Raw genomic sequence first — 16,907 nt, forward strand, 5'->3', positions numbered from 1 at the left:
CTGAAGTCTGCATGTCACAATGCCAGAGTATTGTAACTGATATATAGCTATGAAGCTGGGGTAATGAACATAACCATTACAACAACGATCAACTACAATGCTGTTTGATTCATGGAACCACATGGTTGAAACACCTGACAGTATGATCCAACGCAGTCTCACCCCAAGTAGTCAATTTCTGACTACCTTGGACCAAACGGCAATTTTTGACGTCTTGGGTATTCCTTCCACGTCACATTTTGACTATGTGGCCTAAAGGCTCAGTTATGCTTCCTACTTGTGCCACAGAGTGAGCTTGACGCAGCCATGATGCAGTTAATTCTTGTTTATGCCCTGTTTTGAAGCACGGTCTGCGCGATGTCATTCCACGCTGAAACTGCCTTCAATACAAAGAGTAAACTAGACGTGTCGGTTGTTTTTTAGCATCACAGACTCGACGAGAATGAAAATGAAACATTAAATCTTTATATCACGTGCATGTTTGATCGCACTGGCAGCCACAGTAGTAGTTTGGAACAAAGAAGTGGCTCATTTGTCGAGGACGAAGCGGAATGTTTCCTCGACCTCGGAACCACTGTTCAACTGTCCAAATAACTTCAGCGTCGTAACTTGCAAGCGCATGTGTTGTCTTCGGTTCGTGTAAATAAATCAAACAACAAAGCACGGGCAACTTATTCAATGAAGAGCTCACAGTCCGTAGACCGACGAAGGTTAGAACAAGGAAGTAGCGCTTGTTCTCGACTCGAGGACAGAGCAGGCTGGTCGAGAGGACCAATCAGAGACCTATTTTCGCCCTTTCACGCCGTCGCTCCCTGCGTCGAGACACAATTTTGGGGAGGTGCCCCAGAGTACCTGCGTGATGGGGGGGGCTTCACTACGTTAACTGCGCGGCTCACTGCATCATGATGCAGTGACGCTGATCTCGAGGCATAAACCACCCTTAACCCTAAACCTATTCCTAAACCTAACCTCAATGACGTTATGCTGCCACAAGGGGGCGCCTTTGAGGACATAGTCAAAATGTGACGTGGAAGGAATACCCAAGACGTCAAAAACTGCAGTCTTGGGGTGTCAAAAATTGAGTAGTCAAAAATTGACTACTTGGGGTGAGACTGTGTAGCATGATCACATGACGGTATGATCATGTGATGCACGTAATCAAACTGAGACATTTTTTTGCTGGTAGTTCCTCCAGAGACTGTGCGTGTGCACACATACTGAAATACTAATATACATATGCCTCATCTAATGAGTACATTTTTACGGTACGTTAAACTGTACTTTCACTGAAATCCGTTTGGTACCTTCATTTTAAAAAAATAAAATAAATAAATAACTGTTCAAATTCGAGAATTCCACCGAGCGCCGCCTTACTTAGGGTCTCAAATGTGACTGAACTCGGGGTGAGCTTCTCGGCGAGGACCGAGTGGCGCCTTTGCTTACACCACGGGGGGACCTCCTGCCTCCCGTGGGCTTGGCTTTTTGCGCCGCCTGTACTTGTACTTGTGCCCGTGCCTGCTGTTTCGGGGGCCTCCCTGGCCTCCTCTTCCCCAGTTGGGGAGAAGTGTTCGTGACAGCAGAAGCAGAGGTGGTGGTGGTTGTTTTTTTCCTCCTTTTTGGCGAAGGTGAGTACTCGTTGTCATCATCAGGCGGAGACCTCCTCGCCTTTGTCATCGTCGACTTGGATTTCCTCCTCCCTTTCCTCCCCTTCTCCTGCTGTCCACCACCACCACCACCACCACCTCCTGCCCTGCTCCGCGTCCTCCTTCCCCGTGCCCTCACCCCTCCCCCTACCTGTTCCGACCCCGAGGATTCCTCCTCCTCGTCCTGGTCGCTGGCCTGTGCCTGGGAAGACGGGGCCACGGCTGTGCCGTCTGCGATCGACGGCCCGGGGGTCAGAGTACCCAGCAGGAAGCGGTTACTGCTGCACATGGACGAGCGGCTGAACAGGGCCCGACGGCTGCTGGTCAGCGAGGAACCGGGCTCCGAGGGCCCCGCGCTGTCCAGGCACGAGCCCGTGGTGGAGGCACACAGGTCGGCTATGCTGCAGCCTGGCCAGGCCCCTGGTCCTCCTCCTCCTCCTCCTGGTCTCTGAGACCCCCAGCCGTCCCCAAAGTCAACGCCAACACCACCACCACCACCACCGCATCGGTCCTTGTTGTTGTCCGGGCTGAGGCTGCGGAAGAGCTGCCGCACGTGTGGGTGATGGTACTTGGAGATGTTTGAGGTCCTGGACACGCCCTTGGGAGGCGTCTTGAGGATCTGGTTGGTCTTGGGGTCATAGTACTTCAACGGGTTCTTCTTGTACGTGTACTTGTGGCCGTCGTCGACGTTGCCCACCTTCTTCTTGCGGCCGCCGCCGGGCCTCCGCTTACCCGGCTGCTTGCTGATGCTGTCCAGAGTGTCGGCTGGCGACGAGAGCACGTACACCACCGTCTTGGGCTGCAGGGGCGACATCACCTTGCTGTAGAAGGACGGCAGGCGCAGGGCGTTGTTGAGCGCGGCGGCAGTGGCCTTCCGTTTGGGCGTCGTTCTGTTGGCGTTTCGTTCTTCTGCTTCGTCCTCTTCCTGCTGCCTCAGCTCCTCCTCTTCCTGTCGCTGGAGCTCCAGCAGCGCCGCGCTCATGCCCTCCAGCGCCGTCTTGCGGCGGACCACGGGGCAACTCACGGCCGTGGTCTGGGTGCCGTGACTCACCTTGACCACCTGGCAGCGCGACGCCAGCCGGTAGACGCGCCTCTGCGGTCGGGCGACCGGTTGCGGTTGCTCCTGCAGTTCCTGCTCCACTGCCACCGGCGGTGGCGGTTGCTGCTCCTGCGGTTGCTGTTCCTGCTGCTTCTGTGGCGTTTGTTGGTCCTCCACAGCAGTGTCCTCCTCCGTGTGCTCCATCAGAGGAATAGCATCTCCTCCATCATCCAACTTACTCAAAGGCTCGGCGTCCTGTACTGTCGCCGTCACGTCCGTGGGGCGTCTCTTTTTCTTCCTGCGGTGCCGCCCGTAACAGGCCACCGACTCCGAGTCGAAATAGTTGCGGAATTTCCCCTCGCGGAACTCCCTGACCATATTGTCGATCTTCTGCTCCTTCTCCAACATCACCTGAGTCCAGGTCTTCCCGACAAACGCCGGCGGGATGTGGGGGAGATCCGGCAGCACCTCCTCTTCCTCCTCCGGCACCACCACCCTGGACAGGTCCACGCCCTGGACGCCAGTGGTCCCGTCGCCCGTCATCATCATCATCATCTCTGCAGACTCCTCAAAGGGCTTCAGCGCCGAGTCCAGCTGGGTGAAGTAACCCTGGTCCTCCAGGCTGAACTGGGATCCCATGAGGCCTGTGAGGTTGTTCTCCTCCAGCTTGGTGGTGGCGGTAGGGGCAACGGCGGTGGGGTCTACCGGAGCCACCTGCACTGTGTTGTCCCACTCTTTACTCGTCTCAGAGCTGCTCATGGAGCACAGGCTCACGTGGAAACTTCCCTTTTCGCTTCCCGAGTAACCACCGTCGTCGTTGTAATCGGCTTTCGTCTTCTGCTGTTTGCGAAGGCCGCCGTAGCAGTAAGTGTCGATCACCTCTTCGATGACTTTACTGATCTGGCCTGACGCGTCGGAAAAGGTGTGCTCCCTGTGCGCGCTCTTCCACGGAGGTATGGTCGGGGTCCAGAGAATAGGCGAAAGAGGTTCAAACTCTGGCTTGTTGGGGACAGAGGAGGTGGTGTTGGTGGTGGTGGCCTTGGGTATTGAGAGGGGCACCATGCTCAATTCTGCTCCAGCGAGAGAGTTGGAGGCAGATTCGTTCTCATCTCTGTGTCTGTTGGTCTTCCTCTGAGCTTTTCTGTGCAGGAACTGGGAGTGGCTTGGCTGCTCGGTCACTGGGACTGGAGTCGGTGTAGGTGTAGGTGTTGTGGTGGGTGTCGTCGGGGCTCTAGATTGCAGAGGGTTGGTGGTGGTGGTGGCGGCGGTGGCATCGGCGGGCGCGGGCGTTTGCGTGCCGTCCGCCTTTGTCTGCCCTTTCCGTGAGTAACACCTGGAGTTGGAGGCCGTGCGCAACGACAAGCTACTAGTCCTGTGCATGAAGCCTTGTGTGGGCGAGTCCTTCCTGGACAGGGGCGGGTTCGGCTGGGTGTTCGAACCGCTGCGAGTGCTTGTTGTGGGCATAGCATCCACGGCCTTGTCCCTTGTTGTTGTTGTTGGTGTTTTGGTGAAAGATGGAGATGGAGATGGGGATGGAGCTTTAGCTGGAGTTGGAGTTGGTGCTGGAATGTCCTTCTTCTTCTTCTGGGATGAAGGGGGTGCCCTCTGCTGCTGCTGCTGCTGCGTGGTGCCGGCAGAGGCAGTGGCAGTGGCAGTGGCGGTTGCTGGTGTGGTGGAGGCTTCGTCGTCCGAGCTGGGCATTTCATCTCTGGTCCCGACCGACGCCCTGTCGCCCTTGGAGCCGCAGTAGACCTCGGAAAGCTCCTCACGGGGGGGCGGTAAGGTGGCGATGCAGGGGAGGTCCATGTGCGATGGCCTACAAGAAGAAGGGGAAAAGAATGTTGATGGTGAATGCCATTATTGAGACACACTCAAACACAACGCATCAATAAATTACCATTTTCTGTATCAACTTTGGATTCCAATTAATTTCTTTTCCCCAATTACTTTCTCCCACACAAATAAGGTAGCTGCGATAGGCATTTAATAATGAGTCACTGAAAAGTTAAACACTCCAAAAACATGTTTCTTCCAAGTTTACCTCAGATGTGTATAGAAACATATATCAACAGGAGTGTAAAAAACTTAAGCGAGCACTAAAATGTTATATTGTTGTACGGCTGTACAGTACATTGCAGGAATTGTAGCACTACAGATGATGTGCAGCAGTACTAACCGTGTGTCGCTATAGTGATAGGGATGGTGCCTCATGACGTCCTGCAGGAAGCGGTCCATGAGGCTGCCCGTGGTGACGCCGGTCCGGGCCGAAGACGACGACCTCACCACCTCTCTGTGCCTGGCAGTCATCAGGTGCTGTGGACGGCAGTCGAGTGCAGTACAAATACGTTATTGACCCCGATTAAAATTGACCTGACCAGCAGCATACACAATGCACATTGTGCACACACACACACACACACCACCTCATTTACATAGACATGCATATTTACTGTACATACAGGCATACACAAGTCATCAAAGATGGTAGATGGGTGGTTGACGTTTAAGGGCGTAACGCCAAAAAAAAAAGTTTTTCAAATTCCTGAAAAAAATGATGGATAAAAATTGGAAAAAAATAGAAAAAAATAAAGCACTTAGTGGTCTGTGGAATTTCACCTTATTTTTGCCATTTTTGGGAAAATGTGTCCTGCATCAACACATTGCATAGGCATGTCACACCGCAGGAAAATGGAGTCACACCACAGGGAATTCACTGTGTTATGGCCATTTTAATCCTTTTGTATACATCACTGACATCTGAGCTCATGCTAACTTGATAATGATATTGTGTTTAATCTTAATATGTGTTTTCATTTATAAAAAACTTTTTTTTCTTCTATAAGAGCAGTCACACCACGGAACACCATAAAATGAACCTAAGCATTGCGTGAAAGAAAGATTGCAATATGAAGACCTATTAAGAGGTTAAGAGTCACCTTAAACTTCCACAGCACTCTCCAATAACTGAGGTACTGACTGGTTAGGAGTCAGTCTTTAAGACACTTGTAGTTGGCCTTGCAGCTGGCCATTCACAAACATTATACATGTCACCCCACAGGACGCAATTTGTGTTACGAAATGGAACTTGTAGTTAATATTACTGTCTTGAGTTTTTTTCACATTCACATATCTTAATATAAAGTTAATATTTATGCAATCATGCCAAATGCTTCATACATTATTCAAAATGTTGTTGGTTAATTTATACAGTCCCAGGAAAAAGTTTGTACACCCTTTGACATTTCTTACATTTCTGTCAAAATTGATCATAAAACATGGTCTGATCTTCCCGGAAATCTCAAGAAGGAACAATCAGAGTCTGCTTTAATTAATTCCACCCAAACATTTACATGTTATCATATTTTTATTGGTCATAAGGCCATAACATTCACAGGAGAGCAGGGCATAAGTAAGTACACCCTTGCATTAAGTAAGGGTTAACGTTCGGCGAGAAGGTCGCTACCGTGGAATAGCAGCACGACAGAGAGAATCTTTAGACCCCGACGCGGAGCGGAGGGGTCTTGTTCTCTCTGAAGTGCTGCTATTCCACAAAGCGACCGACTCGCCGAAAGTTAACCCGCTTATTATATGGATATACTTAAATGATTCACACATGCGGGGACATTGCTTTAGACCTATTTAATGTTAAGATTGTTGCTGCGCAAAACAAAACAGTGCCGTTGTGGAACACCGCTAGGCAACAGCTAGGTAGGCTAGCCAGGACAACAGGTGTTGTCTATCACAGCAGCTGATTAGAGTGACAAAAGACCGACCCCCTGCGGAGTGATATGAAACATTCGCTTTAGCCACTGACTTGTATACAAGCCAGTGGCTTTAGCAGTGAACGTCTTGTTGCCATTGACAGCCAGAGCCAGGACAACGGGTGCTGTCTATCACAGCAGCTGATTAGAGTCTTGATGAAAAGTCGCTTTAGCAGTGAAAAGTCTTGTTGCCATTGACAGCGGTCTGTTATAGACCAACCCGTCCGTTATCGAAAAATAACAGACGTCCGAACGTTGGGGAGCCCCGTTGAAATGAATGGAGCATTCGACAGATGACGTCACAACCATATAATAAGTAGGTTTTAACCCTCAGTTAGTTGCAATATCATCAACCAGACTTGTCCTGTAGTTGCAGATCAGATTGACAAAACAATCTGTTTGTATCTTGTCTCCCTCTTCTAGAGAACTGCTTCTCGTCAGCAAGGTTTGTGGGATGTCTGGAGTGCATAGCTTTCTTGACTTCATGCCATATAATCTCAATTGTTTTTTGTCAGGGCTTTGACTGGGCTATTCCAGAATGTGTATTTCATTATTATGAAGCCATTCTAAAGTCGATTTGCTTCTAAAGTATGGGTTGTTGTCACATTTCAGCAGTGTGCTTCAACTGTGTGACAGACTTCCTCACGTTTTTTCTGTAAAGTATCACAATAAACTTGAGTTCATTGTTCCACTGATAATAGCAAACTGTCAAGGGCCTGAGGCAGCAAGGTAGCCAAATATAATGATGCTCCTGCCACCATATTCAGAAGAGGAGATGTAACAAAGAATAGCTAAAATGGGATTCATTCTGCCAATCTAAAATCAATGGGGTTTCTGTCCAAAAAAATATTGCTGCACCTTTGAGGTTTGCGAAAAAGCATTTATATGCTTCATAGAATTACTGCAAAATATTCTGTAGACCATCGTTGAAACCAAAGTTGAATTGTTCAGGGGAACACACAATGTCATGTTTGGAGGAAAACTGGAGAACCACACCTTCACCAAAACATCATCTCCACCTTTGAGTATGGTGGAGGGAGCATCATTATATGCGGCTACCTTGCTGCCTCAGGCCCTTTTCAGTTTGCTATTATCAGTGGAATAATGAACGAGATATTTTACAGAAAAAATGTGAGGTAGTCTGTCACACAGTTGAAGCACACAAGAGGATGGGTGCTGAAATGTGACAGCAACCCATACTTTAGAAGCAAATCGACTTTAGAATGGCTTCATAATAATGAAATACACATTCTGGAATAGCCCAGTCAAAGCCCTGACAAAAAACAATTGAGATTATATGGCATGAAGTCAAGAATGCTATGCAATCCAGACATCCCACAAACCTTGCTGACGAGAGGCAGTTTTCTAAAGAAGAGGGAGACCAGATACATCCAGATTGTTTTGTTAATCTGATCTGCAACTACAGGAAACATCTGGTTGAGGTTATTGCGACTAACTTAGGGTTAAAACCTATTGAATGCAAGGGTGTACTTACTTATGCCTTACTGTCCTGTGAATGTTTACATCTTATGGCCAATGAAAATATGAAAACTTGTAAATGTTTGGGTTGAATTAGTTAAAGCAGACTCTGGTTGTTCCTTCTTGTGATTTCCGGGAAGATCAGACCATGTTTTATGACCTATTTTGACAGAAAGGTAAGAAATTTCAAAGGGTGTACAAACTTTTTCCTGGGACTGTATATATATTATATTCCAGGTTTCATTAATGTTACAGTCACACCGCAGGATATTTGACATATAAACCTTTACATAAATCTTAACAAAAATGTTTCTTCTCATCTAAGACTAATATGAAACATAATGTACCACATCTTCTTTCATTGACATTTGTTTTTTAAAGGAAAAATAACAGTTTTGTAGGTTTTTAACCAATGTTACGAAAAAACAAGGCGTCACGTCTCCCAAGATAACTTTTGAGCTGAATCTACGCAACAGTCATCAAAAATAGCAGATGGCTTTTTAAGCTAAATGTTGCATGAACTGTGCTACTCAATAACTGTTATGAAATCCCACTGTAGTCTACAGTGAAATTCAGTAGTAGCGCTAGCATTTAACAGCCTTACCATTAGGCAGTTACTTCGCATTCATTAACTTCTACTTACTAACACCGATCATCTCTTGGAAATGACAGCTTTTGCCTCTCTCAAACTCAGCACAAGATGTCCACCTCTTTGCTTCAGCATAACTAAGCAGCAGCAGCAGCACCCGAGGAAAAAAATTGAGCCATTTGGTGGAAGCAAGCAAGACGCAATGGAAAACTACTTCAGTAATGAATTCATCATCCTTGAAGTCTGCACTGGAGTCAAACATTTAATATGTTGAGACTGGGAAAGCATTCAGTACCACAAGGCATAGCGCAAAGCACACTTGGCTCTGCAACTTTGGATGAGGTAATTATCCTGCACTGCTGCTAACGTCTGAGTGGCAATGCACAGAACAAGGTGATTAAAAAGACAGTAAACTGCAGCGTGGAAGAATTAAGTAAAAGGTTTCCAATGCCCCGCAAGTATAAGACCAAAAGACTACCAGGCAATAGCCAATACCCTACCCACCCACCCTCCTCCCCCCAATGCTTTCTTATTCCCTTTCACAATGTTTATGCACCGTCACTGTTTTCATCGCTAAGTGAAATGAGCAAAGGAGATGCTGCTGACTAATGCCAGAGGTCGCCTGCTGCCAAGCAACCACAGCTCCTCCCCCCCTCCTTCCCCAGATGCAAACTGGCCCAATAAAAATGCCAATGGATTGATACAGCGTTTCCAACACCAGCAGACCTCTCCCTTTACTGTACAGCAGGGGTGCTCAATAGGTCGATCGCGATCGACCAGTCGATCGCGGAGGCAGTATTGGTAGATCGTAGGAGGACACTTTAAAAAAAAAAAAATAAAAAAAAAAAGTTTCCTATGGATAGGCTACCCAGGATCTGACAGGCTAACTCCAGGCGTCTACACTGCCCTACACTGTATGGTAGGCTATAGTCTACCATAAACACAACGTCTTCTTCAGATAAGCAGGAAAACTTAGTTTTCGGTCCATTCAGTAGATGTCTCCTTGTTTATTTTTTGGAACTAGGGATGTCTGTAACGTCCACGAAGACAAAATCATCCACGTCAGTGGTGTAGTCTACTTTTTTATAGTGGGTATACTGTAACTTTGGGTATTTTTTGAAGTGGGTATACTGTGTATATTTGTGCTATTCAAAATAATGGAGCAATCAATTTAAAGTGGGTATACTGAAATCCCTGAAATTTCACTGATCCACGTGAAAACGCCAAACGCCCGCAAACCGCTGTTCTGTCTACTTCTCACAGCGGCATTAAAAAAGTCCTCCACGAAATCCCAAACCAACAACCCTTCAAATAGGTGACAGCAAGCATGCACACATGAAATAACACTTCAGGGAGGGAGAAAATAGCTCTGCACTCATATTAAAGTGAAAAGGGGATTACATAAAATCTGTCCAAAAACCAAGAGGGCACATCAATAACTTCATTAATATTATGTTCATTTATGAAAATTACATTTATCATAAACTTGATAGCCTACTATGGTCTCCCTTTGTGATCAAAAACAGGCGTAATTTACAGTAGGCCTAAATAAGGTCTGTATGAGGTTTTCATATTGTGTTAAAATTGCATTTCTAACAGCTGTATTTTCAAATGTTGTCCCCCGAACCCCCAGTAGATCACTTCCACACACCCATCTCAATAAGTAGCTCACATGTTGAAAAAGTCTGAGCACCCCTGCAGTACAGTAACTTGTTTGTAAAGTACTGGTTAGACATACGGAACAGTTGCTTCCAGAATGTATATCATATATTGTGAAATTCCCATGCACAAGGCCACAATGTGGCATATGATCCCATGCTCGACTACTTAACAACAAATTAAAGTCAGCATTCCCGGTAATTCAGGAAATCTGATCCATATAGATACCTGCTTTCATGAAGAACCTCAAGGTGGCATACCCACTCAAATCCACACATCTATCTGCATTTATGCATTTAGTAAACTGATGAGAACTGAAAAGGCAGGGGAGAGAGAGAGAGAGAGAGAGAGAGAGAGAGAGAGAGAGAGAGAGAGATTAAGATACTCAGCCCAAATAAAGAATGAATCTAAAAGCCTGAGGTGGGCTTACCTGTTCGAGGCTGGTGTAGACCACCTGACAGCAGCTGCAGTAGCCCTGCCTGGGGGGAGCATTGGATGGGCCCGGGGTGGACCCACCACTCTCCCTGATGTTTGGAAGAGAGGAAGAAGAGACAACAAAACCCATAAAAACCTAATACAGTGTCTCCTGAACTTATCATCATCATCATCATCATCATCACAGTCATGAAAGAGCAGAAGAGAAAGGATTACTTACTTACTAAGTTTATTTACTACCACATGTCTATTCATAACAAAAGCATCCTTTATATGCTGAAGGGAGAGGCGGGCTGTGTATTTTCAAAAATATAGCTCACAGGAAGCGTTTTTCAAAGATCTCCTACTCTACCTTTAAGTCGTAAGATGCTTTTATACAAAAGAAACAGCTCAAACCTCCACGGCACTACAGTGTTTTGAGGCTGAAGAGTGCATAGATGGGATGGTTTCAGGTAGGCGTGGGACTGTGTAGCAAAACATTCGATCGAGACAAATTCCATATTGGCCGAGATTACTTTTTTCACAATTAGTGCTGGAACTCAATTTTGAAATTGTAAGATTTGGAAACTTGCCGTGCTTTTATAACGTTATATGTTTTTGATGATCTCATCTCATCTAAGCAATGTTCCAACCTTGCATACTGTACAAGTGCTGTTACATTGACTTTACCACAGTCATCAAAAATGTCACTCAGGTGGAGTAGCAATGACGTTATGACCACAACAACTACTAGAATAGCCTTCTGTGCACAACAACCGCCTCATAAGGGCCACTACGCTCATACGATCGGACTTTGCACCAAATAAAAAGACAATTTGGGCTCGTCAGAAGTTAGAGAACAACTTACCGGCTGGCTTTTTCGAGCCTGTGCGGTGGGGAGTCTCTCTGTCCATTGTCTAGAAGCAAATAAACATCAGTTTCAAATAACTTCAATAAAAATGTGCATTATAATACAGGAGTTGTGGATGTAATAGAAAAGTCATCAGCAGCAGGAGCCAAGTCTTACCTTTACGAGAAGGGGTAGGTCTAACTCCAAGTGGCATTGTTGCAGCCTAGGCCTATAAGAAATATATACAGACAGTAAAACACTGAAAAGGCAATACAACTACATCGCAGTATTTGGAAAAAAAGATGATCAACACTGTTGATACATACCTGCCACTTATCTGGGGGAACAATGCAGACAATTATTCGACACACTTCGAGTCACTGGCCATATCTAAATGCAGGAAAAACACATTTTGAATTTCGAGCAATTTAATTTCACCTGAAGCGCGAATGCAATCGTCAAGCGTGGAATGCCATATGGGTTGGTTTGTTTAGTAAACAAACGACAGCAGCGCTAGTTAAGTCCGGCTGCAGTTTTTTTTAAAAAACGCGCATCTCTTAACACGATCTCGAGTATAATTTAAAATGCAGAAAGAATGAAAGAATACAGTATAGCTTACAGCACGTCACTATCAAAACTTCAGCGCAAAACATTGCACCGATGCAAGTTGGTCAGAAAGTATGCCACAAACCTTCGTTATCTTCTTGACCTCTCTTCGAGATGAACAACTTCGAAACTATGCCCAGATTTGAGTAACAATAATAATACATATGTGTACCAGTGTCTTTATCAATGAAGTTGCCACTTTGAAGTTAACAAATCTTCAAAGTTTGATAGAAAGCTATCAACACACCAGGTTCGTTCTGATTGGTCAGGGCATTGGCCCTTTGGCCTGTAAATATAAATCTTTAAAGCCGTCAAGTCTGCTGACGCCAGGGCTTTTAGGAATGTTAGACCGAAGGTGTCGTTTCTAATTGCAAAAACGCACAAAGCTAATAGCTAACGGAATTTTAGAACAAAACCTGGAAACCATACAATTGTACATAAACGTGGATCTGCCTTAGCCAGCTAGCTGCTTAGCTAGCAACTAGCTAGCCCTTGAGGTTGAATTGGGCCTGTCAGTATTTCCTCCACCGACGTTTCCAACCAAGGAAGCAATGTGAAGTAATACACGGAGGCTTTAACACCAACTCTGGCTTTCTTTGCCAATCATAAAAGTGCAAGAAACCAATTTACCCGTTGTTGACAATTATCCTTCGCCCATCGGCATCCGTTATTAACACCACTCTTTCCTGGAGTGACGAACACGGATATTTCACAAACCCATCCAATCACAATAAAGGCCGCAAAGCAGAAGTTATTTTAAAATCAAAATGTGTTCGAAATTCATACCATGATCGCAAATTCTTTCCGAAAACAAAGTTAACAAAAAAAGTCAACACAGCTCTAGCGTAATAAAAAAAGAAATAAAAAAAGGCACAGGATTAATTCTAAAGGCAAGCTCTTGTCAAGTCATATCTGACGATTTTAATGTAGCCCTGAAGTTGAGATGTGGCAGGGTTCCAAAATACAGGGCAGGACTTCGGAAAAGCTCGTTTTCTTCTAAGACTTCCCTTTATTAATTCTGGTTTTAGGCACTGGAACATTGAAACACCTCCTCCCCTCCCTTACACATATGACAAAACGTGAATGAGTTTGGTTCACTTGTCACACGTCAAATGGGCCATACTTGAGCTGAATAACAATTTCGTGTGAAATGGGAAGTTTCATGCAACAAAGTGTTCAATTAAAAAAAAAAAAAAAAAAAAAAAGCTTGTAGAGTCAGAATATGCATGAAATTGTAAATACCCATCAAGTTAGTCAGAAAAAAAAACCTTAAGTATTGGCTGAGTCAACACCACCTTTTCAAAGTCATGTCCTATCTAAATAGCTGAGGTCACTGAACGGTCAACTTCATACAAACCACACACCATACAGCATACAATGTACCCTAAAGATAACACGCAGGACAAAAAAAAAGCACTGACACAAAGTGTTAATTCTGTAAGTGCCCAATTTATTGCACGGATAGCAACTTTCTCTTCGAGGCGTTTAAATTTTGTTGAAGGCAGCCACATCCACGGACTGGACGAAGTCCTCAAAGGCTGTGATCTGCTCCTCCAGGATGTCTGTTCCCACTTTGTCATCTTCAACCACGCACGCGATCTGCAGCTTCTTGATGCCATAGCCGACGGGCACGAGTTTGGCTGATGGTGGAAAAGAAAATGGACACCCAATTAATTGCATGAAAGTTTTCATGTAACATGAAAAGCACAATATAAGAGTCGTTTTTTAGAACGAGACTTCAGGATGGTGCAAGCACAGACAACGCCACCATTTCCTGAATCAAGTGTTTTTCACCAGATCAAAAAATAATTCTTATTCCTGCATGCTTATTACAAAGTGTTAATTAATAATTCATACAATAGTGGCATTAGCTGTGGTAGCACCACCTGATGACTGCAACCAATTTGATTTTTTTTAAAAAAATTGACCCATATCCCAGAAGAAATGTGGCAATTCCACAAGTTAATCATGATTACTAATGGGAGAACAAAACAGAAGCAACCCATGATGGGTTACCAATCTGCAATCAAACCCACTGGAAAATAGGTGGATACACAAATAATTGGCAGGCCCTGGGTGCATTCCAATATGCGGAACCCCATCGTTTCGTTTGACGCCCCGCCTCCGTGGAGAAAATACAAGTTTCCCCCGCTGTAAGCCTAGCCACCAGCTTTTGAGGGACTATTCTTCATTCACCATACCGATTGTAAATGAGAAAAAAAATATTAGAATTGTGCTTTTGCCAGATATTGAAATGCCCTTCTGTCTTAGGTGGAGTCATTGCGAGGCCACAAGCATGCAAGCAAAGGGAGGACAGGAGTACGCATATTAAAATGAACCCCCTGACCATTTAGGGCTCATAAGCAACTTTGAGGGTCATGATTCATGCAGACATAAGGGTGATGCTTAAATTGGATTGAAGACGCTTACACTGTCCCCAGAGAAGGCCGTCCATCTGAATGGTGCGTACACACTCCTCCAGCTTGGCCATGTCCGTTTCATCGTCCCACGGCTTCACGTCCAACAGGATGGAGGACTTGGCGATTAATGCTGGCTCTGTGGGGAGTGGACAGACAGAATAAACAGCGTTAGACCGTATGTTTTGAAAGGCATCGCAAAACTACAGCTTGACATGTGGTTAGCAGCAATCAGGTTTAAGGTGTCCATCACGGAATATCAGCCGAAAGATGGTTGAAAAAAAACTCATCATTGTACCAACCAACATATACGCAAGTTTTCCAAAAAAGTGGCTCAATGTAATCAGGGCTGCAGAAAATGTGCAATACATGATAATAACGATGAAGCCTTGCAATGTTTGGCACTGAAGACTTTGATACAGGTGGCATTTAACAGGTAGCAGTGGTCAGTTCCTATCATACATCTACATTTTAAATGAAACATTTTTTTTTAACAAAAACATGGCTTCAGTAGATTTTGAATGCCAACAATTCAATTCATGCACAGTCTCAAGTGTAACCACTTGCAAACAAGGCAACAAAACGCACTTTTGGACTTCTTTGCGTTGTAGGCGGCCAGTCTCTCCTCCTTGATCCTTGCGGTCTCTTCATCCTAGATTGGAACAAAAGGGGGGAAACAAACATTTAAGACCTCCAGTTTACACCAGATTAAAAATTACAGTGCCTCAGGTCAACACACTGGTGATCAGTGACAAAGTGATGCATCATAGTTTCAGTCGAAAGATGGTTTAAAGACATCATTTACACCAGTGAATGTTTGGAAAAGGCACAGCTGTGGACTAACTACCTGAAAAACCCTGAGATTTCTTGAATTCGATAAGAATTTGAGAAGAAATTGATTCGTTTGATCAACATTGGTCGCTTTGAGACAAATCATGCCAATATAACATCAGATTTTTCTTTAAAGGGCCAGCCCTGGGAAGAAAAAGTTTAAGAAATGAAAGACATGCCTCCTCATCAGAACCGAACAGATCCATATCGTCGTCATCCTCATCAGCGGCAGCGTCTCCACCGGCACTGGTTGTGTCTTCTACACCAGCGGGACCGTACTGACCGAGGGCCTTCTTCACCCCAGGAAGGCTGTAGGAACAAACAAACTGCGTTAATGCCCAAAACACACCTCTCAAAGCCTTCGTTGCCCATAATTGTACTCCAGATGTGTCAGGTTTTAAAAACTGTCCATCACACAGACTCAGCCGAAAGATGGTGTTAGTGATCATCATGTTACTGGACAATGTTGACAGCGAGGTCAATACAGACTGAAGATCCAAGACAAATATACCTGCCCTTCTCCTTCTGGTAAGACTTGATGTGGTTGTACCAACGCAGAGCATGGCACAGGTCAGCTGATGGGGCTCCAGACAGGGCGTCGAACACGGCGACGTCGGCTTGGGAGGGGACATACCTTAGGGGGAGGGGAATTTACAAAACATTTAAGTATAACAATGATTTGAATATTGACCAATGTTGACGCACCAAACCAGACGTTGCACTTGCAGGTACGAGTTGGGAGCTCATAGGGAAAACAGTAGGCCTTTGTCGCTTCTAGAAACTTGGGGGAGGTGAAGCATGCACTGCATACGCACTGCAAGGAATGTTGGGAACTAACCATTTGCAGATCTGCAAACAACTTCGCATACCAACGGCCATGAAGGAACAAAGACGACGAGATCAAGTGTGACACTTTAAAATAGCATTTCTTGCCACACAAACCTCATAGGCAGTGACACGAAACATCGACACGACCGATATAATGTCCTGGGCTGTCGTGCATGCTACTCTTAGCTTTAGCCACAGCTAACCGATTAGCAAAGCATGAGTAGTCGTATCTATAAACAGTGACGGGAGACATCTGCAGATGTTTATTTACCCTTCGATGTAGCTTCTGTCAGCCAGAAAGTCATTCAAAACTTTAACGCCAGACGGGGATTTCAGATCACCAAAGCCCATTGTTAATTCTTGTCTGGTTTAGCTGGACCTCGTGCACCTACGTGGACAAGCAAGCTGCAGGAAGAGCGAAGGACCGGCGGAGAGGAGGAGACAGAATTTATACGGGGTCCCCAACTTTCCTTGGCTCCTCCTCTCACAAGGCAGCTACTTTGAAAGGACTTGGGAAATCAATATAGCCTATATTATTTTGCTCTATATCAACCAAAAAATCAATCAGGGCAAAACGGTCTACATTAAATGTAAATCATATTTGTTTGTTGTTTGAATAGGGTTGTACATTCCAGTAATTCCATACAATTTTCCACGGATTCCTCTTGGAACACAGTTATAGGTATTAGAAACATAGATGGCGTTTCTCACGTTTGTGGAAAATGCATGCGTGCGCTGTGCACAGCAGAAATTACACATTTCATAAGAGTTAAAACTCTTACAGGATGTGA

The 16,907-nt window shown here is 45.3% G+C and overlaps 2 protein-coding genes across 4 annotated transcripts; both read right to left on the bottom strand.

Moving 5' to 3' along the window:
- Positions 1 to 248: 248 nt before the first annotated feature.
- On the bottom strand, positions 249 to 12,749 carry zdbf2 (zinc finger, DBF-type containing 2). 3 transcript variants are annotated; one of them, XM_063217246.1, is made up of 7 exons: positions 12,671 to 12,749; positions 11,761 to 11,824; positions 11,612 to 11,663; positions 11,453 to 11,501; positions 10,601 to 10,694; positions 4,859 to 4,995; positions 249 to 4,498 (listed from the first exon to the last, which is right to left on the bottom strand). In XM_063217246.1, the coding sequence occupies exons 3-7, from the start codon at positions 11,646 to 11,648 to the stop codon at positions 1,375 to 1,377; spliced, it is 3,441 nt and encodes a 1,146-aa protein (XP_063073316.1). In that variant the 5' UTR covers positions 11,649 to 11,663; positions 11,761 to 11,824; positions 12,671 to 12,749; the 3' UTR covers positions 249 to 1,374. The 3 variants fall into 3 exon arrangements, with proteins under 3 accessions (XP_063073316.1, XP_063073317.1, XP_063073318.1); XM_063217247.1 differs by lacking the exon at positions 12,671 to 12,749 and adding an exon at positions 12,126 to 12,650; XM_063217248.1 differs by lacking the exons at positions 10,601 to 10,694; positions 11,453 to 11,501; positions 11,612 to 11,663; positions 11,761 to 11,824; positions 12,671 to 12,749 and adding an exon at positions 8,566 to 8,951.
- Positions 12,750 to 13,469: 720 nt separating this feature from the next.
- eef1b2 (eukaryotic translation elongation factor 1 beta 2) lies at positions 13,470 to 16,574 on the bottom strand. The gene is made up of 6 exons (XM_063217251.1): positions 16,388 to 16,574; positions 15,800 to 15,922; positions 15,468 to 15,597; positions 15,046 to 15,109; positions 14,471 to 14,596; positions 13,470 to 13,680 (listed from the first exon to the last, which is right to left on the bottom strand). Exons 1-6 carry the CDS (start codon positions 16,465 to 16,467, stop codon positions 13,526 to 13,528), a joined length of 678 nt encoding a protein of 225 aa, XP_063073321.1. The 5' UTR covers positions 16,468 to 16,574; the 3' UTR covers positions 13,470 to 13,525.
- Positions 16,575 to 16,907: the final 333 nt, after the last annotated feature.

Source organism: Engraulis encrasicolus, chromosome 15 (assembly GCF_034702125.1).
Source record: "Engraulis encrasicolus isolate BLACKSEA-1 chromosome 15, IST_EnEncr_1.0, whole genome shotgun sequence".
Taxonomy (NCBI): Eukaryota; Metazoa; Chordata; class Actinopteri; order Clupeiformes; family Engraulidae; genus Engraulis; species Engraulis encrasicolus.